The 26765-nt window shown below is 51.8% G+C and overlaps 11 protein-coding genes across 11 annotated transcripts; 4 read left to right on the top strand and 7 right to left on the bottom strand.

Moving 5' to 3' along the window:
• Positions 1-32: 32 nt before the first annotated feature.
• On the bottom strand, positions 33-1804 carry CC1G_00203 (dolichyl pyrophosphate Glc1Man9GlcNAc2 alpha-1,3-glucosyltransferase; the record flags this gene model as incomplete). The annotated part of the gene is made up of 9 exons (XM_001837015.2): positions 33-318; positions 373-448; positions 502-599; positions 654-790; positions 839-984; positions 1037-1289; positions 1343-1414; positions 1465-1618; positions 1674-1804. 9 exons carry the CDS (start codon positions 1802-1804, stop codon positions 33-35), a joined length of 1353 nt encoding a protein of 450 aa, XP_001837067.2.
• A 682-nt stretch (positions 1805-2486) lies between these two features.
• On the top strand, positions 2487-2886 carry CC1G_14607 (hypothetical protein; the record flags this gene model as incomplete). Its single annotated transcript, XM_002911130.1, has 2 exons — positions 2487-2513; positions 2728-2886. The coding sequence occupies 2 exons, from the start codon at positions 2487-2489 to the stop codon at positions 2884-2886; spliced, it is 186 nt and encodes a 61-aa protein (XP_002911176.1).
• A 208-nt stretch (positions 2887-3094) lies between these two features.
• Positions 3095-4635, bottom strand: CC1G_00202 (hypothetical protein; the record flags this gene model as incomplete). The annotated part of the gene is made up of 2 exons (XM_001837014.1): positions 3095-3148; positions 3202-4635. The coding sequence occupies 2 exons, from the start codon at positions 4633-4635 to the stop codon at positions 3095-3097; spliced, it is 1488 nt and encodes a 495-aa protein (XP_001837066.1).
• A 2015-nt stretch (positions 4636-6650) lies between these two features.
• Positions 6651-8360, bottom strand: CC1G_00201 (ribonucleotide reductase small subunit). Its single transcript, XM_001837013.2, has 5 exons — positions 8260-8360; positions 8022-8205; positions 7905-7969; positions 7203-7854; positions 6651-7145 (listed from the first exon to the last, which is right to left on the bottom strand). The coding sequence occupies exons 1-5, from the start codon at positions 8314-8316 to the stop codon at positions 6859-6861; spliced, it is 1245 nt and encodes a 414-aa protein (XP_001837065.1). The 5' UTR covers positions 8317-8360; the 3' UTR covers positions 6651-6858.
• Positions 8361-8636: 276 nt separating this feature from the next.
• CC1G_00200 (ribonucleotide reductase small subunit) lies at positions 8637-10059 on the top strand (the record flags this gene model as incomplete). Its single annotated transcript, XM_001837012.2, has 6 exons — positions 8637-8657; positions 8710-8845; positions 8895-8959; positions 9024-9672; positions 9730-9976; positions 10038-10059. The coding sequence occupies 6 exons, from the start codon at positions 8637-8639 to the stop codon at positions 10057-10059; spliced, it is 1140 nt and encodes a 379-aa protein (XP_001837064.2).
• Positions 10060-11361: 1302 nt separating this feature from the next.
• Positions 11362-13997, bottom strand: CC1G_00199 (hypothetical protein; the record flags this gene model as incomplete). The annotated part of the gene is made up of 3 exons (XM_001837011.2): positions 11362-11868; positions 11927-12165; positions 12215-13997. 3 exons carry the CDS (start codon positions 13995-13997, stop codon positions 11362-11364), a joined length of 2529 nt encoding a protein of 842 aa, XP_001837063.2.
• Positions 13998-14777: 780 nt separating this feature from the next.
• On the bottom strand, positions 14778-19836 carry CC1G_14606 (AGC/NDR protein kinase; the record flags this gene model as incomplete). The annotated part of the gene is made up of 7 exons (XM_002911129.1): positions 14778-14887; positions 14937-15098; positions 15150-15188; positions 15241-16405; positions 16467-16989; positions 17044-19161; positions 19220-19836. The coding sequence occupies 7 exons, from the start codon at positions 19834-19836 to the stop codon at positions 14778-14780; spliced, it is 4734 nt and encodes a 1577-aa protein (XP_002911175.1).
• Positions 19837-19894: 58 nt separating this feature from the next.
• On the bottom strand, positions 19895-20763 carry CC1G_14605 (hypothetical protein; the record flags this gene model as incomplete). Its single annotated transcript, XM_002911128.1, has 2 exons — positions 19895-20228; positions 20300-20763. 2 exons carry the CDS (start codon positions 20761-20763, stop codon positions 19895-19897), a joined length of 798 nt encoding a protein of 265 aa, XP_002911174.1.
• Positions 20764-21262: 499 nt separating this feature from the next.
• On the top strand, positions 21263-21897 carry CC1G_00197 (hypothetical protein; the record flags this gene model as incomplete). The annotated part of the gene is made up of 3 exons (XM_001837009.1): positions 21263-21443; positions 21496-21524; positions 21577-21897. The coding sequence occupies 3 exons, from the start codon at positions 21263-21265 to the stop codon at positions 21895-21897; spliced, it is 531 nt and encodes a 176-aa protein (XP_001837061.1).
• Positions 21898-22237: 340 nt separating this feature from the next.
• CC1G_00196 (multidrug resistance protein) lies at positions 22238-23473 on the bottom strand (the record flags this gene model as incomplete). The annotated part of the gene is made up of 6 exons (XM_001837008.2): positions 23377-23473; positions 23283-23322; positions 23019-23209; positions 22884-22965; positions 22483-22827; positions 22238-22426 (listed from the first exon to the last, which is right to left on the bottom strand). Exons 1-6 carry the CDS (start codon positions 23460-23462, stop codon positions 22238-22240), a joined length of 933 nt encoding a protein of 310 aa, XP_001837060.1. The 5' UTR covers positions 23463-23473.
• A 272-nt stretch (positions 23474-23745) lies between these two features.
• Positions 23746-25815, top strand: CC1G_00195 (hypothetical protein; the record flags this gene model as incomplete). The annotated part of the gene is made up of 4 exons (XM_001837007.2): positions 23746-23960; positions 24016-24772; positions 24833-25210; positions 25267-25815. 4 exons carry the CDS (start codon positions 23746-23748, stop codon positions 25813-25815), a joined length of 1899 nt encoding a protein of 632 aa, XP_001837059.2.
• Positions 25816-26765: the final 950 nt, after the last annotated feature.

Here is a 26765-nt window from a genome sequence, read left to right as displayed (position 1 = left end):
ATTGTATTTTCCCTGTATATGCCACATACATACTAGCCCACTGCACTCAGTTGTCCTTGATACGTGGATTCTTCAAAGAGGTAGATAAATCCGAGCCTCAGGAATGACCATACCATCCCAATCGCACAATACACACTCGTCACCATCAGTGGCAGGAACTCCATGACAGTGTAGGCAGGGGTACTGTCGGATGACGCTGACGATATCTTCTGGTTTCTCAAAGATACCAAGGTCACAAAACCAAGCAAAAAGGGGAATCCAGCAAGGTAGAGCTTTTCCACACTATCCATCACCACGTAAATCGGCGATTTGGGATATCTAGATGATTGCCTGTGAGTGGGGTTTAACACGGGATTGGGGAAGCCCACGCACTCATAAACCCGGCGGCTAAGAGCACCATACACGAATGCAACCCAGATCGCCGAGTAGACGACTTTGATGACGGACTCTGTGCAAACGGGTTAATCGGCGGATGCACGGAACGCAACAACCATAGCTCACCTGTGGGAGTGAACAACAGTGGGAAGAGCGCGAAAATACCTGAAACGCTTGCGAGAAGGAAAGTTCGAAAGTATGCATGTCTCTCAGCCGCTAGCAAACTAGGGGCCGGTCAAATTTCAATCTCCCAAAGCAGGTCGAGGAAAATGCAATACCTCAACGGGACGAGAATCAGAAGGACGGCTTTCTCGTGAACGTGCCAACCGAAAAGGAAAGAAGCCCAGCCGCTTAAGGTCAAGGAAGTCAGGAAAGACTTGTACGACGGATTTGACCACAGCTTGATCAGAATGACCTTGGAGGTCGTGGGTATTAGCCGCCTCTTAAATAATTGACGACGTACCACTTGCCACGCAATGGTGATGATGAAAGTGTGGATGGGCTTGATCTGCGGCAAGACCGCGAAGACGGTATCGCCGACGAGACCTCTCGAGGAAGAAGCGACTCCAGCAGCGTCTACTGGGATAGAAGCGCCTGTGAATTGAATGTCTAATGCCACTGTCAGAGAAACGCGCCTTCGGCCAACAGGAAGTGCACTTACATCGCAGCAGAACGCGATCCAGTGCGGTGACCAGCGCCCAAAAGTTCGGGGCCCAATACGCATGATTCAGACCGCGGGTAAAGGGGAACAATCGGGACAAGAGTTGCGGAATTTGACCCATAAGCACAAAAGGACCGAGGGACGAGATGAAGACGGCTATGACCGCATTTGCCAGCGAGAGGAAATTCTTGATCTCTACTTGGCCGGCAGGTGTCAGGCAATATGACCGGAGGAGGTAAATGAAATAGGCTGGCTACGGAGGTTTAATCCGCCAATCTTGTCCGCTGTCAAAAGGAGTTGACTCACCGCGAGATACATGTAGATGTGTTTAAAGTTGAGAAGGATGGCAAAGAGGATGCCGGAAGCGAGTTTGTTACCCTATACAGCTTCAGCGACCGAGGAGAGCCTGGATCATGGACAGTCCTCACGTTCCGAGCCATCAAGATCGACCATAGCAGGATGCCAAACATGAATCCATTGTACTGAAAGTGGATGTGGTCCACGATGAGGAATCCCGGGTGTAGAAAGAGAGCCGCCGAGATAATGCGCTGAATGGAAGGATCGACCGAGCCTGGTATAAACCTGTACGAAAACGTCTCAACGAAATGACAAAGGGAAGATACGCCTGGCGACCTACCGTAAAAGAGCAGTTGCCAGAACCAATTCCGTGATTATGACGGTTGTCCGCTGGTATGCGATGACGGACCAGCTGTCATAATTTAGGTTGTTGAGGTCCACAATCTTCGGGTCGATGAGATAGGCGGGCATGGAGAGGAGCTTCTCGAAATAAGCGAAAAACGGAGGGTAGTCCAACGCTGTAGGCAATTAACCAGTGAGATTCCCATAGGCGAACGGAGATTGGGGTTTGCTCACTCCATTCGGACGTGGTCTAGAAGAGGAAGGATGCGTTAGTTGACTGCCTGCCGGATAAACAGTGTTTTCACCGACATCGTAGTACCACTGGGATATGGGAAGCGAATGGGTAATGGCCAGCCAGTTTCGATGCACCTCAAAGTCGGTGGATCGGCTATCCCTGAGAATGAACGTCTTTGGTTACACGTAGGTGTTGGAGTCGACCTACTATGAGGGATAGAGCAGAAGCTTGATAGCTGTCGAGGCTAGAAGAATATCCCAGTCAGACGGCGTAATGTTCCATGCAGGCCATGGCCAGAGTCCCAGCTTTGGCTTTGGCGGGGGTGAACTTGGGCCTGAGGGCTGGGGCTCTCCAGTATCCAGAGCCCTGGGTTTGGCCTCTTTTGAATCTACGACCTGGTCCTGGCTCATTGTGGCCACCAGAGACGACGAGAGCGGTGGACGCGGTGTTGGTTCAAGGTCGTCACGGCCAATTGCTCGCCCCTCGACGTGGATTTCTCACGCGTCTCGACTGCGCGCTTGTCAGTCATGGCAGCGCTCGCTTGCTTGTCTTCCACCACCATCTTCACCTGACACCATGAGCGAACAGCGGGCCATGTCCCAGGTAAACTCACAAGCCGCACAGAGGTAAACCGAAATTCATGTCAATCACCCCTCGTGTCACTAATTGAGCTGGACCTGCAAGTGGTGTTCTTATCAAACTCATTGTTTTCAGTCTTTCTCTTGGAATAGTACCTCTATCCGCGTATTATGGCACCTTAAACTACCTTTGGGAAGGTTAGTCTACAGACTACGTGTTTTTTGACCTCTTTGTTCAGCCCCAGGGTTCAGGAAACACCATATACGCAGCAATCACTGCAATTGTTTCGGCGAATCTCATCCTAGTCGCATACATAATCACTGCCGCCGCCGAAGAAAGTTCTGCAAAACCCTCGGATTCGAAAGGAACGGAGTCCGAGACGAAGAAGGACAAGTGACGAAACGCCGTACCCATTATACATTGCCTTCTTCCAATAACATTGTTGAATCGGACAGTAGTAGGCTTTGATATCTTGCAAATATTGTACACCGTGATCCATGCTAAATAAACTAATGAATAATCATTGGGTTTGAATTGTACTCTAAACAATACGAATGAAGACCATATGCTGCCACCTGTGCAACAAGAGAAGAAACGTGGTTAGGTCAGAGCGCATAGCCCCATTGAACTGGGGGGTCTGGAGACGAGCGGGAGGATTCCTGTCGAAATAAGTTCAATGAAGGCGCTGAGAACGTAATGGCGAAGCACTCACTGAGGCGCGAGGTGGTTTGCTTTTTGTCAATTGCTGCAGGACTTCGGCCATCGGATCACTGGACGTCATGCGATGCGTGGGGTGATTTGAGCCGCCAGCCCCTCGTAGGCTGCTTGTCGACATAGTTCCGCGTAAATGGGCCCGGCCTTGCAAGGAATACGTGGGTTTCCGTGGAACATATGCCGTTGATTGTGGGTTCACGGGAGGTGAGGGAAGTGGAGACGTTGGTGGGTCGTATAGTGGCGGTGGAACCGCATTCCCATGGCGTACGAAGGAAGCTTTGAGAAGAGGAGATTGCGTGGGTGTCGAGGTAGGAAATTGTTTAGGCGAGGTGGGTGTCGAAACCGGGGTCGAATCAGTTGAACTGGGGTTTGGTGAAGGAGGGAAAGCAACCGTTGAAGGGGGGCTCCGAGGTTGTAAAACGAGTGGTTGGGGGACTTTTTTCCGTATAATCAGTGGCGGAGGGCTGGGGAACAGAGCGCACAAGTCCTCCTGCTCGGGGGGCCTGCGTTCGACCCTGGCCGGAAGATGCGGAGATGACTGGCTCGAGTGATAGAGTTTGAGCCCTTTTGGAGGTGTCGTCGTCGCTTGCTCCGTGGAGTTCGATGTTTCATCTTCGTCTGAACGTTGTGGCCGTCCGTTACTTGGCCGCTGGTCGTCAACTCGACCGCTACCAGCGTGTTTGCTGACACTGTGCGAGGCCTGATTGTTATTGCATTTTACTTTCGAGGAATGTATTTGCGGGGGCCGTCTTTCTGTGAGAGATACCCTTGAGGTCCTCGTCGCGAGTACCTCCACCGAAGAATCGAATTTAACACGAGTCGGAGTGCGTGTTCTCTGATTGGGAGGTTCTGGGAGTGCGTCTGCACCTTGGCGGTGCGGTGACAATTGCCCAAGAAATGTGGAAGGCTGATTGGGATGCGGGCTCCGCGTCCCGACATCGCCTTTCTTCGCTGCGTTTATCGACGAGAGTTGTGCTTGAAGAACATTCGGTGGGCCATGCTTTGCATTGCGAGGAGGACCATGCACATTGTTTTGAGGTGCCCCGTGACGACTGATGAACGGGGGAAGTAGCGCGACGCGTGGGAGGTCACCGTACGGGTGGTGGGAATGAGAAGGATAGCGCGAGGGGTGGTCGGGCGACGATCGGTCGGGCGTCTTGCGATAGTGGAGAGCGTCCTCAACGAAGGCATCCTTGGATGAAGATGCGCTCACCTCGGTTCTTCGTGACAGTGGGTGGGAGGCGGACACAGACGACGAGGATGACTGAGATGATGGTGTGGGAGACGCGGATGACCAGTGAGAGGAGTCGGGCACTACCAGTCTACGATGACCGTGGTCGCTGTCCACACTCGATATCTGAGAGGATATGGGTTTTGGGGATTTGGGTGAGTCTTTGTCTTTCCTCTTCCATGTCTTGAAGAACGACTTCATGGCGGCAAGGGCGTCGGGAACGGGACAGGGACTTGGGGGGGGGATGGTGGCCGTTGGGCGAAGCGTCAAAAGTTTAACCCGCGACGCTAAATGAATATATAGGGTGAGCTAGAAGTCGTTGGCAGGTGGTAGAGCCCATCAGCATCTGTCCCTGTTTGTCGAGAGGCTTCGCAACACAAGCAAGTAAAAACTGCGAGATTCGTGGACCACAAGATTTGAGATTGCTTCTCCGGTCTCCGGTTACCGCTTCTGGCATGTATGTCTGCCATTGATAACTGCGTTCTTTTACCGCCCAGAGCACCCAGCGTCGATTACTTATGTCCGATCTACAGGAGCCACCGAAGGAGAGTCGTCCGCATAACAAGCTGTGTGATCATGCAAGAAATCACCACTGATCATCATTCTATCCACCTTCACGAGGAGATTGAAACACTAGTAGTATTTTCCTGCAGTGGCCAGCGCTGCTTGTGTACATCCTGAAACCCGAAAGAGACGAAAGGGTGAATGCCCTGGGCCCCATTGTGGTGTAAAGTTCCAAGCTCGGAACAGGTGGTTGAGCGTTGGACTGATAGGTGACTGTCAAAATCAAACTGCAATTTGGCCGCTGAGCCAAGAGCCAACCCCTTCGGCGCTTACATACGACAAACATCACCACACATGTCGATCGCGAAACCCAAACGCAATGTTCTTTCTTTCCTCTCTCAATCACCACCACCCCGGTTCACATGTCGAGAGATGTCGAGAACCCCATCATGTCAAGACCACTATTTGGTCTACCAGTTCCTCGATGTCAATCAGGTCTACCTGGGCTCGGTCCGCGAGTTGTAAATGAAAACGGCCACGTTGAACTTTCAGAAGCCGCGCTGAGCGGCTGCCTCGTATGACCATGGAATGATTCCACCTACGGCACTACGAGCCTCGCCAATCTGGCAACGAAGGTCCCAAAAGCAATCCTGACGGAGTGATCCGTCCCCCCGCCTCGCCGTAAGCTTCGTGTGCTACTTGGTGTGGACATGATTCTGCGAGGAGTGGCCCCTATCTCCGAGATAAGGCCCCTTCTTTCTCACTCCCTTCAACCTCCCGCGTTGGGCTTCTCTTATTGGACAACGGCAGAACCTTCGTGCTTGTCCGGCAGGCACGAAGGAAGAGTCTAATCTTAGCCTGCATGCACTTACGTCTCGATACTTCCTATCCCAACGCCACGGCCCCGCTTTCAACATGCAAAACCGCACGGAGACTAGATTCCGTCCTTCGTCGCCAATGGACACAGGTTAAATCCAATGTCGCGGCACCCTTGAGCGCTCGGTTCGATTGCAAGCCTTTGTTATGATCTTCGAATTCGACAGCCGTGTACACATTGGTGTACACCAATGCTCTACCGTTCCATCGCCTTTTCCGAACCTAGTCCTGCAAAACCCCCTCGCAAACTCTTGGGCACTCCTTGAAGACTTAATACGCTGCACGCTTGTGGCGCTTCCCATATCTACCTTGGGACCTTCACCAAAGTAGGACCTGGACACGCTAATCCTTCGCATGCTCCATCCGTTCACGTCCCATCTGCCAAACTGATTTGTTCTGTTATGTCAAGGAATTCGAATCATTCACTCAATCAGTCTCCTCAACACCTATTGTAGGGCTCCAAATGCGCAATGTCGGAAGGTATTCGGGGCCCAGGTTTTGAAGCGTAACATGGAACAGTTGACACTTCTTCGGATAGCGTGGGCTCCTCTGGGACCTTCTCCAGTCAACTCCCATGTCAACCCCCAAGTTTCCAGGTTTCCTGCAGAAAAAACTCGGGAAACGACATTAACTTCCTTTGAGCTTATGGCCGTGCTGTGTGGGTTGGATAATCTATTCATCCATTTCAGAATCATTGGATTCTTGGACAATTAATCGTGTCAACAGCCTGAATTCCTTTTTCTACATCATTGGGCTCTAGAGTCCAGCGTCAACGCCTGCCTTCGCCAAAGAACTTACTAACATCGGGTGACGGACAAATAAGATGAAATCGGACAAAGAGCAGTTGTTTGGATTCGTGAGGATTGCATAAGTTAGACTGGTATACTACAACGGACCTAGTGGTCCACAACTACAGAAGATGAGCTACATAAAGTACATAAATTGCTTGAGTTCTAAAATGCCAACAATGTGAGGATAAGCGAAAGCGATGATATGCGAGCGATAGATATGATGAAAGACGAAATGTGATGCAGGCGACGTCGTTTAGAAGTCCTCGTCAAGAGAGAACAGCCTGTTCGACGCTTGTGGTTGGGAGGCATCCGTCGAGCTCGCAGCGGTTTGGTTGACACCAGCTTTCGCATAGTCAGAAACCCGCTTCTCAAAGAAGTTGGTCTTGCCCTGGAGGGAGATCATGTCCATGAAATCGAAGGGGTTGGTCGAGTTGTAGACCTTCTCGTTACCCAGGGAAACGAGGAGACGGTCAGCAACAAACTCGATGTACTGGCACATCAACTCGGCGTTCATGCCAATGAGCTTGACGGGCAGAGCATCTAAGAAAGACGTTGAATATATTTGAAATTGTATCCTTAACAAGCAAAAGAACATACCAGTCAAGAACTCTTGCTCGATGGCAACAGCCTCAGTGATGATGCGCTTGACAACGTCGGGATGAGGTCGGCGTTTGAGGTGGCTGAAGAGGAGGCAGGCAAAGTCGGTGTGCATACCCTCATCACGGCTGATGAGCTCGTTGGAGAAGGTAAGGCCGGGCATGAGACCACGCTTCTTCAGCCAGAAGATGGAGGCGAAGGAGCCAGAGAAGAAGATTCCCTCAACTGCGGCAAAGGCGACGAGGCGCTCAGCGAATGTAGACTTCTGGTCTGAAATCCAAGTGAGGGCCCAGTCGGCCTTCTTCTTAATGCAAGGGATGGTGTCGACGGCGTCGAAGAGGTAGTCACGTTGGGCAGGGTCCTTGATATAGGTGTCGATGAGGAGGGAGTAGGTTTCCGAGTGAATGTTTTCCATCATGATCTGGAAGCCGTAGAAGCAGCGCGCTTCAGCGGCTTGCACTTCATTAGAGAAGCGCTCGAGCAGGTTTTCGTTGACGATACCGTCAGAGGCGGCAAAGAAGGCGAGGACATGGGAGATGAAGTGGCGCTCGTTGTCGTTCAGCTTGTTGTTCCAGTCATGAAGGTCCTTGGAGAGGTCCATCTCTTCGGCAGTCCAGAAGGACGCTTCGGCCTTCTTGTACATTTGCCAGATCTAAAGATTAATTAGTACGCGTCGCGTCGAGCACGCGAAGGGGCACGTACCTCGTGATATTGGATAGGGAAGAGGACGAAGCGGCGCTTAGACTCTTTCAAGAGAGGCTCTTCACCTGGAGAGCGCGGTGTCAAAGGGGTGTCGAAACTGTGATAGAGAAGACATACTCTCAGGAAGGTCGACCTCTCCGACAAACTTGCGCCTGAGCAGGGTCAATTCGTCGACGGACTCCTCCTCAGTGATAGACTTGGGCGACTCGGGGAGACGCTCGTCGTCGATAATGGGTTGCGAAACCTTCTTGGAGGGTTTGGTTGGTGATTCGAGGGAGAATGCGGCCAGGGCGGCGGCAGCCTAGGACATTCATGAGAACGGTGCTAGGGAATGGGGAGCGTGGCGACGGCCTACCTTCTTACTGGGTGTGGGCTGAGGCGACGAGGGACGAGGAACAGCAAGGGAAGACATTGTAGGAATCAGCGAGGTGATAGGATGGGAACTGGCTAATGGAGGTTGTGGTTCGAAGACACAGAAAAGTCAAGTTGGCCGGCGAGTTTTATGCCTGTGACACGTATGGTCCTGTTTGTCCCAACTTTCAAACCAACCGCGTCAAAAATCAACGCGTTTTGTATGCTCTTGTTTGCCAAACCCTTCCAACGCGTGTGACTGTGCCCTATGTGACGTCACGCGTTTGATCAACTGAGTCACGCTAATTAGCAAGCTCCGCCCCGACTGGAGACGGCACCGACGACCCCACTGCCAGTGCCCAGTCTTGTTCCAGGCCTTCCATGTCGCCACCATACATAAAGGTGCGTAGCCATACTATAGAGAAATGCCCACTCTAAACCTCTGCTCCTCTAGCTAATTTCATCGTTTTCCAATCTCTCCGTCGGCGAACGCGACGACGCGCCGGCAAAACAGTCTGGGCTTTGGAGCTCACATGTGGCCCATCAGGAGCGTAACCGACGCTTTGTAGGCGAGGTTGATCTCCCCGAGTGTGAGGAGACTTGGCTTGGCCGAAAGGACAATGCTAACAGCATTTGCAGCCGAAGAACCATTGCTTAAACCATCCCCGAAGCGTCTAACCTTGTATCCCATTCAATACCCGGAGGTTCGTAGAGACATTGGCCTTTGGTTTGTCCTGGAAATTACTGATCAATTGCAACCGCTCAAAGATATGGACCCATTACAAGAGAGCCCAAGCCTCCTTCTGGACGGCCGAAGAGATTGATCTTTCTCATGACATGATGGATTGGTCAAAGCTGACCAACGCGGAGCGCCACTTCCTTTCACGTATTCTTGCATTCTTTGCCTCGTCAGATGGCATCGTCAACGAGAACCTTGTCGAAAGGTTTTCTAGTGAGGTCCAGGTCCCTGAAGCTCGGTGTTTCTACGGGTTCCAAGTCATGATTGAAAATGTTCACTCCGAAACCTATTCCCTGCTCATTGACACCTATATCAAGGATCCAGAGGAGCGCGACTTTCTCTTCAGGGCTATAGAAACAATCCCGTCCATTCAGAGGAAAGCAGAATGGGCCTTGACATGGACATCCGACAAATCCACGACGTTTGCCGAGCGGCTTGTTGCCTTTGCAGTCGTCGAAGGTGTCTTCTTCTCTGGGTCCTTTGCGGCCATCTTTTGGATGCGGAAGCGCGGACTTTTGCCGGGATTGACGTTCTCCAACGAACTCATTAGTCGTGATGAGGGGATGCACACAGATTTTGCATGTCTCCTCTTCGCCTATCTCCGCAAGCGTCCTCATTCTGACACCATATTGGCCATCGTCACAGAGGCTGTGGAGATCGAGAAGGAGTTCTTCTCAGGTACAGTCTGATTGATCCTCCTTGAGTCCAATGGGAGTAGGCTGAACCATGCTTCAGATGCACTACCAGTATCACTGATAGGGATGAATTCGTCTTTGATGAACCAGTACATTGAGTTCGTAGCCGACAGACTCCTCACTTCTCTCGGAAACGACAAACATTATCATGTTGACAACCCCTTCGATTTCATGGAATTGATATCTATGGAAGGCAAAGCAAATTTCTTCGAGAAGAGAGTTTCAGATTATGCCAAGGCCAATGTCAGCCCGACAGCGGGCCACCCACCCAGTTTCAGTCGATGCTTGTACGTCCTTCACTCAGACTGTTACTGCCTCTAATTCTATCAAACGCTGACTTGACTTCAGTACGACGGATGAATATTTTTGATCTACAGCCATGGCTTGTATTAATGTTTTACTTAGATGCACATTACACCATTAGAATATGCTATGTAATATCACTTTTTGACGCTGGGAACTTGAAACGGCACTGGCACCGCCCATTTCTGGCAGCGCGGAACAGACTTTGATGGCATTGCACCTTTTCCTCCTCTCAACACCGGGCGCTCGATGCAGCGTATATCATGGCCCAAATTCGTTGCTCAAGTCACATTCTGGTCCCGCTATGAAATACCACAGTCTCTCCGTTCAGCAATTCGCGTTCTCTATTGGTCGCCACTGGCAATAGGCCTGTCGTCACGCATTTTCGAGTTCCAGATTGTGTCAGGGAGAAGCATGCAGGTCCGGCAGACTCGCTGTCACAATTGACGAACATAATCTAAACCAACTATATCTCTGTATTCATCCCAGATAGCCGACACTCAATCCTGACTGGTCATCCTCGAGAGACGTTGCCTTGTTCGATCGAACAGCGGCATGGGACGAACAGGTTCTTGATCGAGAAGACATTGTAGTCTTAAAGTACGGTATTTTTGGCAAGCTTTTTTGTTTTCCCCTTGCTATGTGCTTATCTAAAAGCCTCCAACCAGGTCTCCAATGGACCCCAACTACAAGCTAATCAAACGAATCGTGGCAATAGAGGGGGATATCGTCCAAACCCTACCACCGTACCCAATAAAAGAGGTTGTGGTGCCAAAGGGACACGTATGGGTCGAAGGTACCCTTTATCCCTTTGCGTAGGGTTCCTTTCTGACATGAAAGCAAGGTGACGACTACTACAACAGCGACGACAGCAACACATTTGGTCCGGTACGGAAGGTTTTTCATACTTGCACTGTTCCAACTTCCTCATGGAATCCCAATGGAAATGCCACAGGTTGCTAGAGGTTTGATTGAATCCAAGCTCCTCGCTATTGTCTGGCCACTTGAAAGGTTCGGCACAATCAAGAAACCCGAAATACCGGAAATACGAGCAGGGCCAGCATTTCGACGCGCAATGGTTGCATTCGACCGAGAAAGGGCGAGACAGGCTCGCGTTAAAACCTTTGGGCCAGGTCCTTTGGAATCACCCAGTCCGTCGTCATAGACCATGACCAACCCTTTCGTTCGCTTGGTCCTCTTCAACCGATTCCCGTCTTTCCACCACGCAGTATTTTTGTCGCTTTCAACTGCACATGCCCTTTTATATCAAATCCCAGTAACCTACACCATCGGGTGAATACGAGAGACGTATGGAAAAGGCGTGATGGACCAAAAGACGACAACAAAGAGCCGCAAAGATGGAGAAAGATCAACCCCACTCGTCTGGCACGAATGGTGTGATCAGGTCATAAGTATCGTTATTTGTTTTACCCTTTTGCTTCTTATCCTTTCGACCAATCACGCGTTTAAACAAGTCTCCGACACTGCTCTTGTCCGGTCCCTCCAAGGACGTGTCGCTCTCTGTGTTGGGATAGCATGTGCTGACCATTTTTGCGAGTTTGCGGTAACCATGACTGTCGTCTTTCTGCGCACGAGAAAAGTCCAACGCCGCTTGGAGATAGAGAGCAAGATTGGGGAAGCTGATGGGTAGCGTTGGAAAGGGAAGTGATTCAGTAGCGGGGATGGTATACGTTTTGGATATCGGGCTGTCTGCAGCGTTTTGCAGGACAAGGGGTAGTGACATCAACGTGAACGCGTAAGGGAGGGTGTTGGGGTGTCCGCTGTTGTATTTTTGTGCGTTGGGGTGATTAGATGGTACGGGATGGTCAATTTTGAACCAGAGCAGGGTTCGCCATTCTGAACTGCTGGGTGATGGCTACCAAAGGATAAGCATCAATTCGAGAAGGCATCCAAACGACTATGACATTACTTACCCTCACGAATTGAACTACAGTCCTGAGCTTCAGCTCGGTCTTGGTAATCGCCATTGCCTGCACTGTCGGCTCGAACTTCGTGCTGCTCATTCTTGCCATTAGCTTGAGGACATGTTTCCATGACGGGGCTTGAATATGCAGAGCCGGACATCGACCATAGGGCAAAGAAATAATATTTGGTACAGCGCCCTCCATTGGTTTCCGGACGGGCGAAAGAGTAGGCTGCGTAAAGCCGATGGCTGGGAGGGCGGTAAGTCTCATGGTAAGGAAAAGTGTTATACGACTTACAAACACCCACGAGTAGTTCCGGGTCGATAAACTGGTTCGGATTCAAGGGAGTTGGGGCCACTGCAGGCGTCGAACCTTGGTGATCGTCTTCAGAGCCGAGGTTGGAGGAAATACGGGACAGGGTTAGAGGAAGAGAGTTGCTCGAGGTCGTGGATGGGATTGGGCGGGACGTTTGAATGGGACTGTTGGAAATAGCACTCCCTGATGCCGCGGTTGGGGATGACTGAACGCTGAAAACCGAGGGTGGCTGATTGGATGAAATACTGGACGCATGGATGCGATAGCCACTGACGGAGTTGGCCGGTTTGTGGGCGGGGCGAATGTACTCGGTTTTCGTGTCCTGGTTTACAGGTGGGGACGGGTTGGGAACTATCGTTTGGCTATCTGGCAATGGAGAAGGGGGCTCGTCGTTATAATAAGCAATTTCCGACGGCGATTCAGGCCTAGACGGATTCGATTGAGGTATGTCCAGAAACGATTTCTGGTTGGAGGTTGAGGATGATGGTGAATGGGTCAATTGACCTACATGCCGATCAGGAACTGGTGTAGAGAATAAGAGGGATTGTTCGCCGCCTTTCGTCGACGCGAAATAAGGCTCCTCCGCCACTGTATCAAGCGAATAAGAACTCTTCCCTTGATTACGCCCGGTGTCATCTCGACGCTTTTGAGCAGGGGTCACCTTTTCGGGCTCCTCTTCCACCAAGAACGGGCGTTCTTCATGGCCTGCGCCAGAGGCCTCAAGGGCCGGTTCCAACACAGGGGAACTTGAAGATCCAGCACTGTCTAACGCGGGGCGCTTTCCTAGTGCAATGCTACTTTGTCTTCTGTCACTGCGCACTATTTCCTCTTTCCCTGGCATCCGGTCCTGACTGAAGCTATCTGTAGCATCAACGTCATCGGGTTCGACCTGAGAGACTGAAGAGACTCTATATTCCATCGTAACCTCTGTGGAGGTTGAGGACTCCAGCGTGAATTTGGAACTAGAGGCAACCCCGCTGAATTCTGCAAAGAAGGGATTGGAAGTAATGTCGATGTTGTTCCCAGTTGAGAGCATGGATTCTGCAAGGGCACGTGCAAGGTCCTCTTCTTCCTGCTGCCGAAGTTGTTCCTCCAACTTCTGGCGCGCCTCATTCTCTGTCTGCGACAAGGCAAGAGCTTGAGCAAGCTCGTCGTCGTCACTGGTCGATTCAGGGCCCTGAGCTGTGGGTTGTAGAGGTGGCTGGATGGCTTCCGGTTGGGTAGCGATCGAGACCGAATCTTGTCGCGGCCGGAGATATGGATTTATGTATGGGTTGGTTCGCGATAGATGGTGTTCCGGAGGGAGCGCTATATCCGGACTGCTTGTTAACACTTGTCGCTCTGCATCGATTTCAGAAGGATCTAGCGGTTGAAATGGGGGTAACGGGGGAGACGGGATATTCGGCCCCGTCGGCGGATAGCTGGCGCTGGGATAGTAATTGCCATAAGGCGGAAGTACATTCGGCGGTGGTGGGCGTTGGTGCTCAGCTACCGGTGCTGGACGGTGTTGGTGCTGCGACGATAGGTACTGCCCGGGTGAAAACGAGGGAAATGGATCGACAGACGACTGTCGATGGTGATGGCTGAAGGCGCTGTGTGGTTGATTCTGGTTAAGAGAGCCAAGGTTAGATCCATATGAAGCAGGGCCCGTTTGGTGTCGAGGAGGCGGGGATTTGTGAAGTCGTTTATGCTGTCCCACGCTTTGGTAGGGCGAATGCACTGGATGTGGAGGGTGTTGGGCGCTAAAGGAAGGGCCATGGCTCATTGGAGTGAACGCCTGCAAATGTGCCGGGTAAAGTTGCCTAGATAAGGAATGGTTTGTTTCTCCCGACGACGTTGAAGGGCTCCTTGTGGAAGATTGGTTTGGATCATGGGTCATGAACAAGGTATCTGCCCGGTGGATGGTTTGTGGATTGAACCTTGGATCCAGTGCATTTGGATAACCGCTGGGCAGTGAATGCTCTCGGCGTCCAGAATGTGACGAGGTCGCCGTTGGCCCTACCGCCGGTGGTCTGCGTTCCATTTGGTTTCAATACAGATGCGATGGTTGTTGCAGCGCCCCGACAGGGCTGTTCTATTTCTCGTTGCCCGCAAGAATAGTGGCCCCACACTGCAGGCCGACAAACAAAGACATATGCATCCAGCAATGTCCAAACGCAATGTCAGAGGGACGGTGCAGCAAGTATTAGATCGGTAGGAAGTGTAGCAAATTCTCGGGGTTGCAAACAGTTGAAAGGTCAAATGTTGCTGCTTGGTTCAGCCAGGAGCTTATGGCAATCGCTCACCATTCCCACGGACCCTAGAGCCCAATATTCTACACCAAAACTGCCATGGTTTGAGTTGCGGACAAATATATAGCGAAACACTACCAAGCGACCATAGAACTACAGATGAGAAAGGTGAACGAAGAATGCACATGATGGTAAACAATGCTCAAATACAATGATAGGAATACGAGATGCATGGATATGTTTGCAAGGAAAGAATGCGGGGCATAGCCGAGAAGAGAAGGTCATAATAAATCAGTGCACATGAAGTCGAATGGTCATGAAGAGAGTATTGGGGGCTGTGCGAGCTGAGACGCGCCGGGAACAACTTTGGCATTCGAAATGCCTTGCTTGGCCGTAGTCTTGAATCCCAATTGGCGAAATACGTCTGAATTTACGTTAGAATAATCAGTGGAAACCGGAAGGAAACGACGTACTGAGCAAATCTGCCTTTTGCAGCGGCTTCGACAAGGACGCATCGAAAACATTGCTAGTTTCGCTGGGATCCATCCCGCTGTACGCGCTCACCGCGATGATGGGTGTGTTGGTGTTCTTACCATTTGTACTCTTGATGTACCTCGCAGCACCTTCTCCGTCCACTAGAACGCACGTCAGTGTAAGACTTCAGTGACCACCCAGGAGCTACTTACAGACTGGCATCTGCAGATCCATCAGGATACAATCGAATTCTAATCACAAGGTCAGTACAGGCGTCGCTGAAGTGGGGTACAAGAGACGTACTGATGTCACCCATGGCAACGCTAATGGCCTCAGATCCGTCAGAGACCACGATGCACCTGCACCCTAGCCGGACAAGCAAAGTTTCTATGATTTTGGCAGTAATCGGATTGTCCTCTGCGAGAAGGCAAGTCACTACACGATCACTAGGATCCGGGGCCTTTCTCAGGTCCACAGAATGGACCGAGGATGCAGGGGTATTGGCAGTCTCATGTTGGCTGCCGTACCCAGCAGATGAATTCCAGGTTTCAGACCCGGATCCATCCCCTGCGCTTGATACCGAAGCCGTACGGAGACGACTTGGCATAGAGTTGCGCCTATCGCCTTCCATGTGGTTGAGTTTAAATCGCTCGACTGCACCATACTCTGAGGGCTTCCTCGAATGGGTACCGCTGAGTCCACTTCCAGGAGTCGGGGGAGGAAGACTCGCGCGGGAGGGAGAAGATGCAATGGACGATGTTGAGGTAGCAGGTGAGGGAGGATTCGTCGACATTAACTTGGGATCCATGTTCGTCACCACATTGGGTGGTTTCTTAATGCGTTGAGACATGCTGCGCTTGCGTTGGTGGTGATAGCTCGCTGGTTCAGTGAGGGTATGGGTCATTGGCGCCATTTGATCGGTCTTCAGTTTGCGGATAACGTCGTCGTTCGCCTGCTTCAATACAGGAAGGTTTTTGAAGCTAAAGGATCCGAAATCGTCACTACCAGCAGAACTGGGAGTTTCTTTGCCTGCAATTGGGACAGGCGCGCTAGGCGGGGGCATGTTTGCAGGGCTCCCTGTGTGCGATCTCGAGGTCACCGCGACCAGGTCTTCGTCATCGCCGAAAAGTTGGGGGATCGCCCCGCGAGGATCGAAATAATCAGTCGACTCTGGGTCGGTGACCTGTGGAATGAAAGCGGCTTCTGTAGTCGTGACCTTGTCCCACTCAATGCCTTCAAACCATGGATGGCTCTTGACCTCGTCTGCGCCGCCGGAGCCAAGTCGAGCGTTGGGGTCCACGTTCATCAACGACTGCATGAAGTCACGAGCCTCTGGAGAATACTCTACCCATTCTTCATGCCACTCGATATGTCCAGATAGGATGTTCTCGAATACCTTCTCTGGGCTATCGGCATGGAAAGGAGGTATGCCGTAAAGGAATTCGTAGGTGATAACGCCCAGAGCCCACTGTAAATGAATCGGTAAGTTACTCCCGATTTATCCATTTTCGACAATGATCCTGACTTACCCAATCGACAGCGGCATCGTCTCCTCGCAAACCAAGTATAGTTTCGGGTGCCAAGTAATCAGGCGTGCCTACAAATTTCTGTTCTCCGGGAGGCGTTGTGCCACTCGCATTGGAGCTGGAATGAGAACGAAGGTCAGTCGTTAACTCGGTGGCGAACGACTGCAGGGGACTGTCCGACATCCTTCCATTGCGACGGGCATGGAAGTTCGCAATAGACTCGGAACCGCTGGATTCGCTAGGATCATCTGCTGGGGGTAGGTAAGGACTGTTTCCAACACGGGACACCGAAGTTGGCCTCTGGGTAAAATACGAACCACCAGATGGATCGTTGAGGAAGAGGGGAGAAGAGAAGTACGCAGAATCCATCGACGGAGGTCGCGATCGTGAACCATATCGACTGAGCGCCCGTCCAAACTGTGTGTCTCGAGTCTGTCGTCCCAAGAGACCAATACGGCTGAGACCAAAATCAGTGAGTTTCAAGTGTCCATGCTGGTCAATGAGGAGATTGTCCGGCTTCAGATCACTGGAAGAACATTAAGTTAATGTTTGTGGAAACGAACCCATTTTTCGCACTCACCGATGAACGATACCCCGTTGGTGAAGATACTCCAATCCAAGGACGACTTCTGCCACGTAGTTCTTGGCCCATTCCTCCGGAAGGGATCCAAGGGACTTGATCAAGGCAGCGCAGTCACCACCATTGAGATACTCCATGACGAGGTATAGGTTCTCCTTGCTCTGGAAGGTGAAATAGAGCTTAGCGACGAATGGTGATTCTGCTTGCTTCATGAGGATCATTCGCTCAGCCTTAACGTTAGTGATTTGATTCTTCGCAATCATGTCCGCCTTCTTCAAAACTTTGATGGCGTAGTAGTCTCCAGTGACACGCTTCTTGGCCAAAAAGACAGATCCAAAGGCACCTTTACTGATAGGCTTGATGATTTCGAAGTCTTTGATGGATGTAGGGTTGGTACGAGGGAGGGGGATGGCCCCGGATTGTCTGGGAGACAATGGTCCTGCCGGTGGAGGGCTTGTAAGAATATTTGCATTAGAGTGACGACGGTGTCCTCGGCGCGTGGAGCCTTCGCGAGTGAGGCCAGAACCACTGGGTGCCGAGTCGCGGCCTGAGACTTGTGGTGATGCTGGTGGTGTAACCACAAACTTGGGCTCAAGTAGGCTCTGGTTGGACTTGCGAGTCTTGATGGTTGGCGCAGTGGCCGTCGCGGAGGTAGCATCTTCAAGGGATGCCGGAGGCTGCGGATCTTCAGGAGAAGGAGCGGCAACAATGGGTGCCCGTGCGAGTGGAGAGGAAACGGAGGATGGCGTCGACGAACGTGTTGACAATTGTTGTTGCCGAGTCATGGTGGGAGGGTGCACGGGAATAGGGGTGGAAATGTGCTGTTGGTTACTCGCAGCGGGGACAGGTGCTAGCGAGAGAGGGCGGGGCTCGGTTGGAGATGTGATGAACGGGATGGGCGACAGACAAGACATAGGCGAGAGTTCCTTGGATGAGGTATCGCGGCCGAAGTTGTATTCTGAGGTAGTGCTGGAATGATCGTCGACGGTTGTTGTCTCAGAATCTTTTCTGTCGCGAACCGATTCTGGCGCGTTCTCGGGTTCAGATGCGGAGTCGTTCTCACTTCCTGACTCATTGATCGTGGCCAGGTAGCTCTCGATCCTCTCTTCCCACTCTGCCCAAATCTTCTCTGCATAACGTATGGTGTTCTGCATGCGAACAACGCTGTCGATCTTCTGGCGCATGATACGCTCGGCATCCTGAAGAAGCTGGCCTAACGCGGCATCTTCGGTCGTTGGCTTTGCCCAATTGCGAACTTGCGTGATCTTCCGTTCAGAGGTTGGAGAAAGCAGACGCTGTCTTTCGATCGGTTCATCCGCCTCCTCCTCCTTCAGAGAGGGCATGGCAATTTCCAGGCATGTCTGCAGGATTTCGTCGACCTGGTCCAAGAAGCGTCGTTGCATCTTCTTGACGCTGAATCTCTGTAACTTGTTGGCCCTGAATAACTGGAGAGGGGACGACATCAATGGCGAGGAAGACGGGATAAATACAGGCATTCCGCGGTATTCAGGCGCAGCCGTAGGGGAAGAGCGGTCGATGGCGGTGGACAAATCCCGAATGGCATTTCGCAATTCCAGGATTGATTCGTTGCACTCCATGATCTCGGCTTCCAGTCTATGTGTTTCTGCGCAGGTTTCGCTGTGCTTCTCGAAATACCACTGGGGAATCTGAGATTCGCAGATGCGGCAAAGGATGTTGTCCGTAACGATGGGCTCGTTGAAAGGAAAGGGCGTCGCTGGTTCTGTATAACTGCGGTCCACGAAACTTTGTTTGATCGTCGATGCTGGTTCCGGCGCCAGGTCATCCGCTTCTAGGTTGATGGAAACCGTGTCGTGCTCAAAGCGGGCTGGGGCAATGGGACGCACCACCCACATGGTATGCGACGGTTGACCATCCTCGCGGTCGATCATCAGCATGCCTTTTCCTTCCATCAACTGGTATAACACCCCAGCAGAAGGGTCCTGCTGTACGGTGGGCTCGATTTGCAACTTGAACCGGACCTCGACCGTGTGTGAATCGTCTTCTTGAAGACGGTTTGTAGCTTCTTTGAAAACTCCCCAGTCGGAAGGAGCCAGCAAACTGGAAATGCGAGTACCTGAAAGTCCTTCTGGATCCGTCCTGTCAGGTCACAAATCGGGTCAGAGTGATGGCAAATGCTTGAAGAGATCGTACTTACCCGACAACCACTCTCCATGCATGATTTACCCAGATAAAGTGGTCGCCATCCAAACTCAGTTCCATTACGATGTTTTGATTCTGGGCCGTCTCTGCTTGCAATCGCAAGCGCTCTGTGGCGAGGACGCGCGCTGATTCGGCATTAGAAACGGCCTGGTTGGGTGTTAACCTCTCGGAAGAGGTGGACCCAGCATCTCCCTCCGGAGCGGGGGCGACGAATGGAGCCTCTGCCGTTGGCTTGCGGGATAGGCCCGGGGAGGGCGGCTTGTCGTCCAATCTGAAACCTTCCAACTCTAGATCCAAGTTGGACACGTCCTCATCGGCAGGTTTCATGACAAACATGAGCGGCTCATCGTGTTCGTCGTTATTGTCGTCAAAATTCCAAAACTGTTTCTCGGCCTCCCACCACTCCACGACACGGCTGAGGCTGGCGACGGCGAGCAGTACTTGAACGTACCAGTTACGACCGGGCCAGTCTGGATGGTCGTCCCATGCTCTGCCAATGTTCTGCACTCGTTGGACAATGGATTCGCATATCTTGGGATTGTTCATGAGCTGTGCAACTGGCATGTCGGTTACATCTGTAGCGACAGCAATGAGCTCGTAGAGAGCGGCCATGAGTGGGTCTACGGGATCGTCGACGAAAAGTCTTGATGATCTGCGATTGAACGCTGCATTAGCGTGCTCCGAGAAACTTGCATGAGAAGAGGTGGGAGGCAATGGTGACCGAGAACGTGAGGTTGAGCGAGAGCTCTGTCCGGAAGCGGTTGGCCGTGGTGGGATATGAATGCTCCTCGACAAGCGGCGTGAAGAGCTGCCGCCGGAGGACCACGAGGTAGTGGCTGGTGTAACGGTATTCTGCCTCCTCCCGACGGTTGCTTCTGGAAGCAAAATCGTGGAAGAGGCAGGGCTTGACCCGACCACACTGGAGGAGACCGATGAGCTGACTGGTTTGTCCCAGGGAGCGGCGGATTGTCGCCGTTGCGAGCCGGGGCTCATCTGGACTGATGCTGTAGACAGGGCAGATGTAGAGCGGGAGTGAGCAAGAGATTGGTCATTGGGATGGTCAATATCCTGGTACCCACGTTGACGACTGTGCCGACTAAACTCTGACTCGGCCTCATACCCGCCATCTGAGCTATACTCGTCGTTGTGAGCGGTCGTCCCAAGTTCCGCGGTTTGAAAGACGAAGGGTTCTCGAAGGTGGTCGTGATCACCAAGCTGGGAATCGCGGTCCCGACCTTCTGCTGGACGTTCTCGATGGTCACGGTCGATGTCCTGATCACCTTCCCGTAGGCGCTCTTCAAAGAAGGCGGTGACGTTGTTGGTGACTCGTTGGAGCTCCTTGTCGCACTCTGCTTTGGCGGCCTTGAGACGTCTGGTTACATGACGTCGGACGAAGGGCATGGAGACGGTGTTGGATCCTGAACCATGGCTGCTCGCTGTGCTCGACTGAGCCTGGAGGGGAATTGGGGACAACACGGTGTCTGGGCCGAATACCAGGGGACTTGGTGGCTGCCTTCGATGCCCACCTGGCTCTGACATGGCCATGAGGTCGCTGGGGTGGACTCAGGACGACCAGGGGTTGATAAAGGACTCCAGCGCAGGAAAATGGGGGAGACGGGGGAGAAAAGAGGTGTGATGGTCGTTAAAGACGTCGACGGGGCCGAAACTGTTCAGCAAGACATGGATGAGAGGTTATCGTCGTGAGGATGGCCACAGACTCCAGAGAGCAAGAAAGCTTGGCCCGCGCATGAAATAATTTCAATTATTTATTTGGCTGATCCCAACACCGCCTTTCCGGCTCCTCATTCACCTCAATTCCCTCATTTTCTACTCATTTTTTATATTCTTGTACCGGTACTTATCATCGTTGAAGAGCCCCTGGAAACTCAATAGAATCTCGTCTAAGAGGCTGGACAGCCCCATCCCCCATTTCAACCTTTCGGTTATCTCCGTCTCGTGTGAGTCCCCAAAGGCTTAGTCATCCGGAAAATATCCAGCTCAGCGCGTCTCAAGCGACGGAGACAACATTGCTGCTAACATGCTAACGCTGGGTCGCGTTGTCCACAGTCTTCGCTCTGCTTCGGCCCTGCCTGGTCTACGTGCAGCCTATGCAACAAAGCCAGGGCAGGCTGTCATGCCCGGAGACCTCGCTGACATATTCACTGGTCTGGGCACAGACTCGAAAACCGAGGATGTGTCAGGCGCCCATGCCTTCTCGGGTGAGTTAGCCTTCCCAATACTCATTGCACATTAGGCCTTACCATTTCTCAGGCTATGTTACGCCTCTCAAGTCTGGAGCAGTAAGTCTTTGAAACTCGTATGTAGTGACTGGCACTCAGCTACAACCGCCAGCCTGTGAAACCTTACGACTTGACGCACGAAGCAAGAACAGGTTCGAAAGGACCGAGAAGACGACCACTATTGGTCGCACCAACCTCCCGCGAAGCCCGCAAGCGCGATATATTCGCCCAACTCGACATCGACCCTCTCTCCTTGGCTACATCGCCTGCTATCCTGTCACACTTCGTCACCAACATGGGCCAAATTAAGCCTCGAACCCAGACTGGCCTTACCGTCAAGTCTCAACGAAAGCTGGGCAAAGCAATTCGAAGGGCCAGAATGATGGGCGTTATTCCAATCCTTAGTCGTCTCCCTGAAACTCGGTGGAGGTAGTAAACATACTTGCTCCGGTCCCTCTGGTATCCACCTCCTTCCCCTACCTACAAGCATTGTAATCAGGGTATCGCAGAGTCACGACCTATTATTGGACCCTGCACGTCCCGACACAACTATCAATTTCGGTGTCCAGAAGATTAAACAGCTGCGCAAGAGAGCTTTGTTTGTAGTCGCACCGATCGCCTAGCTTTACACTAGCCAGCTGGTTCATGCAATGTGATTCGCAAAACGAGGGTAGGATCGCGGTCTCATCTAGATTCGCGTTCCTTGAATGGGGAAAGAAGCGCCGACAGGAACTCCCCTCAGGAGTACGCTGTACTATACTAGGCTAGTCCAACTATAGCTCAGCCAACAACATCGTTCCCAGGTTTTGGACCACCTGGTCCCCCATGGCTTTCTCGACCCTCTCTTCCAAATGCCGCTTCGGGTCTTGTTTCCCAACATGTCGCGTCTTTAGTTGTTCTGGGGTCAGCGTGGACTCTTCCTGCACGGATTTGTTGTAGGCCGCTGAGAGTGCAAGCATAGACTGATCGAGCATGAGTGTGAATATGCAATAAACGATCTGCGAATATAGGTAATCACCTTGATCGCCTTTTCATTCTCCTGCTTGTGTAAATGAAAATCGCGCAGCTTCAAGCCCTCGGTCCAGTTCCGCTTGTGCAGATTCATCAGCATTGACTGCTCGAGTTCCGTCTTCCGATAGTTCACTGCTATCGAATAGTAATGTCGATTCAAACCGTGAATAAGCGCCTGGATAGAGGGTTTGTTGATATGGCCGATGTTGGATGTAGTCTGCCGAGGTTCTCGTCCAGAAATAACGGTGGCTTGGTTGATAAGTCGGAATGCGTCGATCACCACTTTTCCCTTCACAGATTGTATGGGATCGATGACAACTGCTACAGCTCGGGGGTCCAAAGACTCAAAAGACTGCGAAACAGGGTGTGAGCACGGTCTTCGCGTGTAGCAGACCAAAAATAGCCTACTTGTTGAGTGTTGATATCGACGCTTGAAAGCCAGCAGCCAAATCCTGGATGAGAGTGATACCAGCCAACAACTTCCTCCGGTCTTATGAAACCATTTCAGTTAGGCGCGCAGGCAAAGGAATCTAGTTCACTTACCGCCCTGTTTGCTTCAGCATTTCCAGCATCTTCGTTTGGAAAACGTGGTCCACGGACTCGACTGTCACCGTTGTCCCTGACTGAGGCATAGCGAAGACATCCACCACCTGGACGGTATATTCGTCCACGAACTCTCCTAGCATGAGGCCCATGACCTCCATGGGCACACCGGCTCGACCATGCTTCAACATCTAGATTCATAAGACAGCGGGCGTGAGTGTGACATGCCAATGCAACGTTTTGGTGTATTAAGGGAATCTTTACCTTGAGGAGAGCAAGCGATGATATGTGAATGATCTCGCCACTACAGCGAATGTGAGGGACAACTTCCGGAAATGTTATGTTTTCTGGGACCTACTTGTCTGGTACGGTTCCATCGCCAGCCTGCATGCCAGGACCTCTCCCCTGCTGCTCCATCATCATTCGTTGAAACTCTGCGTCCATGTTAACTTGTTCTTCGTTCGAGCGCGATATGAAGTGAATGATCTATTGAACGAGCCGCGTAATGACACACACGCGTCGTCGTCCTTTGTTTGGCTCTGCTTATCTACAGCCTCTCGAACGGACAATCGGATTCTCTCCGGAAGCGACGGACCTGCAACATTTCCTCCTTCTACCACGATCGCAATGTCCTGGAACTTTAAATATGGCCCCCGGGTATGCAGAATGGACAAGTCACTCGATCCTACACCCTCTTTCTTGAGCCCTTGATCCCGTCCGGCTTGAGATGTCGTCCAGCGAACTTTCAGACGCGCTCAACCCCCTCGCGGTCCAGAGAACTTCCCCGACCGTTGTTGCAGAATATTCTGCCACAGTCACCTCTACGACGAGTACAACGACAACTTCAACTCACCAGCTAGTGTACTCCTCCTCTGCAGGGTATGTTCCTCACCGTAGTGAGCTCGAGCTGGCAATGGTCGAACCTCAGTCAAGCACCGGGAGGTACAATGTCTTTTAATGTCTACAAGTGACATGCACGACCTAACGCGCTTTCTAGATCTGATGCAACGCAGAGAAATTCGCCACAAGCTAACGGAACGCGTCTTCTCCAAGAGTTACTCCGTGTGGCGACGGCGACGAAAGAAACTCAAGAAGCCGAGTTCAGACGAAGGCGCGCATGGGAACAGGAACAGGAGGACAAGATTAACTACCTGCTTTCCCGTGAACACGACCGTGACACCAGGGTTGCAGAGATCACTGAACTTCGCAATGAACTTGCGCTTCTCCGAGCCCACGTTTCCGCCAGTGCGCATACTTGTCCGCCGGCCCTTCCGCCCGACACTCCTTCCTCTTCTGCTTCTGGGACCGAACTGGCGATCAACAGCCCTCCCCAACTGATGTCCCCCATTTCACCGTCGTCACAAGCGGGGCCCCTTACGCAGCATCTGATGCGTCTTCCTGATCTCGCGTACAATGCTCATCACCATCGTGGAGAACCTTGTTCGGCTGGTTCGAGAGGGGCTCATCTCCACAATTACACGGAAAAACAATTACATTGTAACGATCTCGCCTCTCCTCTCTCCCCAACCGCCAGCCAGTCTCCATTGCTCCCTCTCAAGGGCTCATCACATTCTGCACCTGCCTCTCTACCTTCGCCTATCGCTAGTCCTCACCGGTCCAAGAAGAAGCGCCGCAGCGTCACTCCTTCTAGCGAGAACGACAATGACAGTGATAGTAGTTTTGCCTCATTCTTTAGCTCAGGACGTCCTCGCAAAAGGCTCAATCATCACGACAAACGATGTTTGACTATTCAGGTAACCGCCAGCCTTATATCCTTGTTGATCGCGAAAGCTTATCATTGACTGCTTGTACAGCACGCGATGCGGGCACATTTCTGGCGCGTGCTGGGGATTTCGAACGATGGGAAACTCCCTGCCAGTCATGCCGAGGGCACCCCATTGGGCCCTTCCGACCCGGTCCGCTTCGTTTGGGAAAAGACTACGAAGCAATCGGTTCACAACTCTCGGATGAAAGCCCGGGTTATCGCCGACCTCAAGCAAAACCGCCAACAGTACAAACACGTTCCCAGCAAGGACTTTGGAAAGAAAATCTTGGACGCGGCCTTCGAACAATGTTTTACGACCTTCAGGCAGAAATATCGCGTCCAGACGGATGAAACGGTCGCTGCTCAGAGCAAGAGGAGGGAAGAAGCCAAAGCGCGTAAGGCACGCCATGCCTCTCGTCGAAAGATCGTATGTTTTCCGCCACATGTTGCCGCTTCTACACGGACTAATTCCTGCTCTGATAGAAACTGGCTAATCGTGCAGAAGCTCGCTTGAAAATTCCTGCTCTCCAACACGTTGCGTTCGATTGCGCCTTGCGAATCGAATGCATGTCCTCCGAAGAATCCGATGCAGATGGAGAGTCAGATGTGCTGGTCACTCGCGGGTATTCTTGGCGTAGCTCGCGGCTTTTGCGCTTTTATCATGCCCTGGATCAGGAGGAAATCTCTGACAGGTCCAATAAACCTCGACGGGGTGCTGGGAAAAGAGACCGACTGGTCGGGCCTTCCAAGGAAGATTCTTTGCTACCCCCAAAGGGCGTGGCCTATTGGATGATCAGCAAGCGGTGGCTCAGGTCCAGTCGTCGAAATTATCCGGACTTGCCAGGTGTCCTCGACGATTTGGTTACCGACGAAGTGGCCGACTTTAACTGGAACGAATTTCATTTGTTGGGCGAGGAAACCGATCTTTCTGACAATGATTGCGGGGATCACAAGTCGGGACTGGTCGGGGATTATTCCTCTACCCATACTACTTCTTCCCTACAGTACGCCTTGGGTCGCCCTGTGCTGTAATGGTCTCGTTTTGTCCTGGGCTCGAGTATTAGTAGGTACAGGCGACCTGCAGTATATATTCCAGGGACTTTGTAGCTGGATTGTCTATTGTAGAGCGGCGTTTTCTAAATATTTCCGTTTTTCCTACGCTATTGGTACCTGGATTATTTGTAGCACCTAGATAAGGGTAGGACCAGAACGGTGGAGGTAAGTGGCAAGGCAGATTCAAGACAGGCTCACTGTCGCGAGACTAGGCATCATGGACATAAGTACTTGGCATAACGCTTTTTGGCGCGACGAGCGCAACTTCCCAACTTGACTATGACGGCCAAACGTGACATTTATTATTCCACACCAATATTTCGTTTTTTCCACCTTTAGTGATGCATTTTGGCCTTCTATTTGGTGCGGTCCTGATAAGTAGCGGGCAAAGTAAAGTGTAGCGCATGTTCTTGAATACCGAAATCTTTTTAGCACCAATTTTCTTGTTCACGCTCAACACCGACACTTTCTAAAGGGCGCCACAATTTTTAAGGACACCGACATTTCACGACACCGAAATCGCGGGACACTAAAATCTTATCACGGTCAGGAGGCTGGATTTATTAATTGACAAGTCATGACTGTATCTATTGTGAACAGTCAATCCCAGCCGAATGGCTATGGAACCTTACAAGAAGCAGGAATTAGTCAATGTGATAGATACTACTACGACGTACTAGAGGCACAATAGTGCACGTACGGACGTCGGACTGCAGTCTGAACTTGATCTGTTCTTCTCTTTTGTGATTGAACTACTAGCAAGTAGTATCTCCTGTATGCAATCGTTAGTTTTCGAGTTTTACGGACGTCATCATGGTGGACAAAGGCAGCTGACCGTCCAGTGTTCAATGGTTAGTTGACCGTGCGTTGGAAAGGGCTCCAGGTTGTACCAGCACGGCTGGCGGCTTGAGGAACCAACATTTCCATAC

Source organism: Coprinopsis cinerea (assembly GCF_000182895.1).
Source record: "Coprinopsis cinerea okayama7#130 chromosome 5 map unlocalized cont3.5, whole genome shotgun sequence".
Taxonomy (NCBI): domain Eukaryota; kingdom Fungi; phylum Basidiomycota; class Agaricomycetes; order Agaricales; family Psathyrellaceae; genus Coprinopsis; species Coprinopsis cinerea.
Note: the sequence above shows the minus strand (reverse complement) of the source record. Positions and strands in the feature narration are given on the sequence as shown.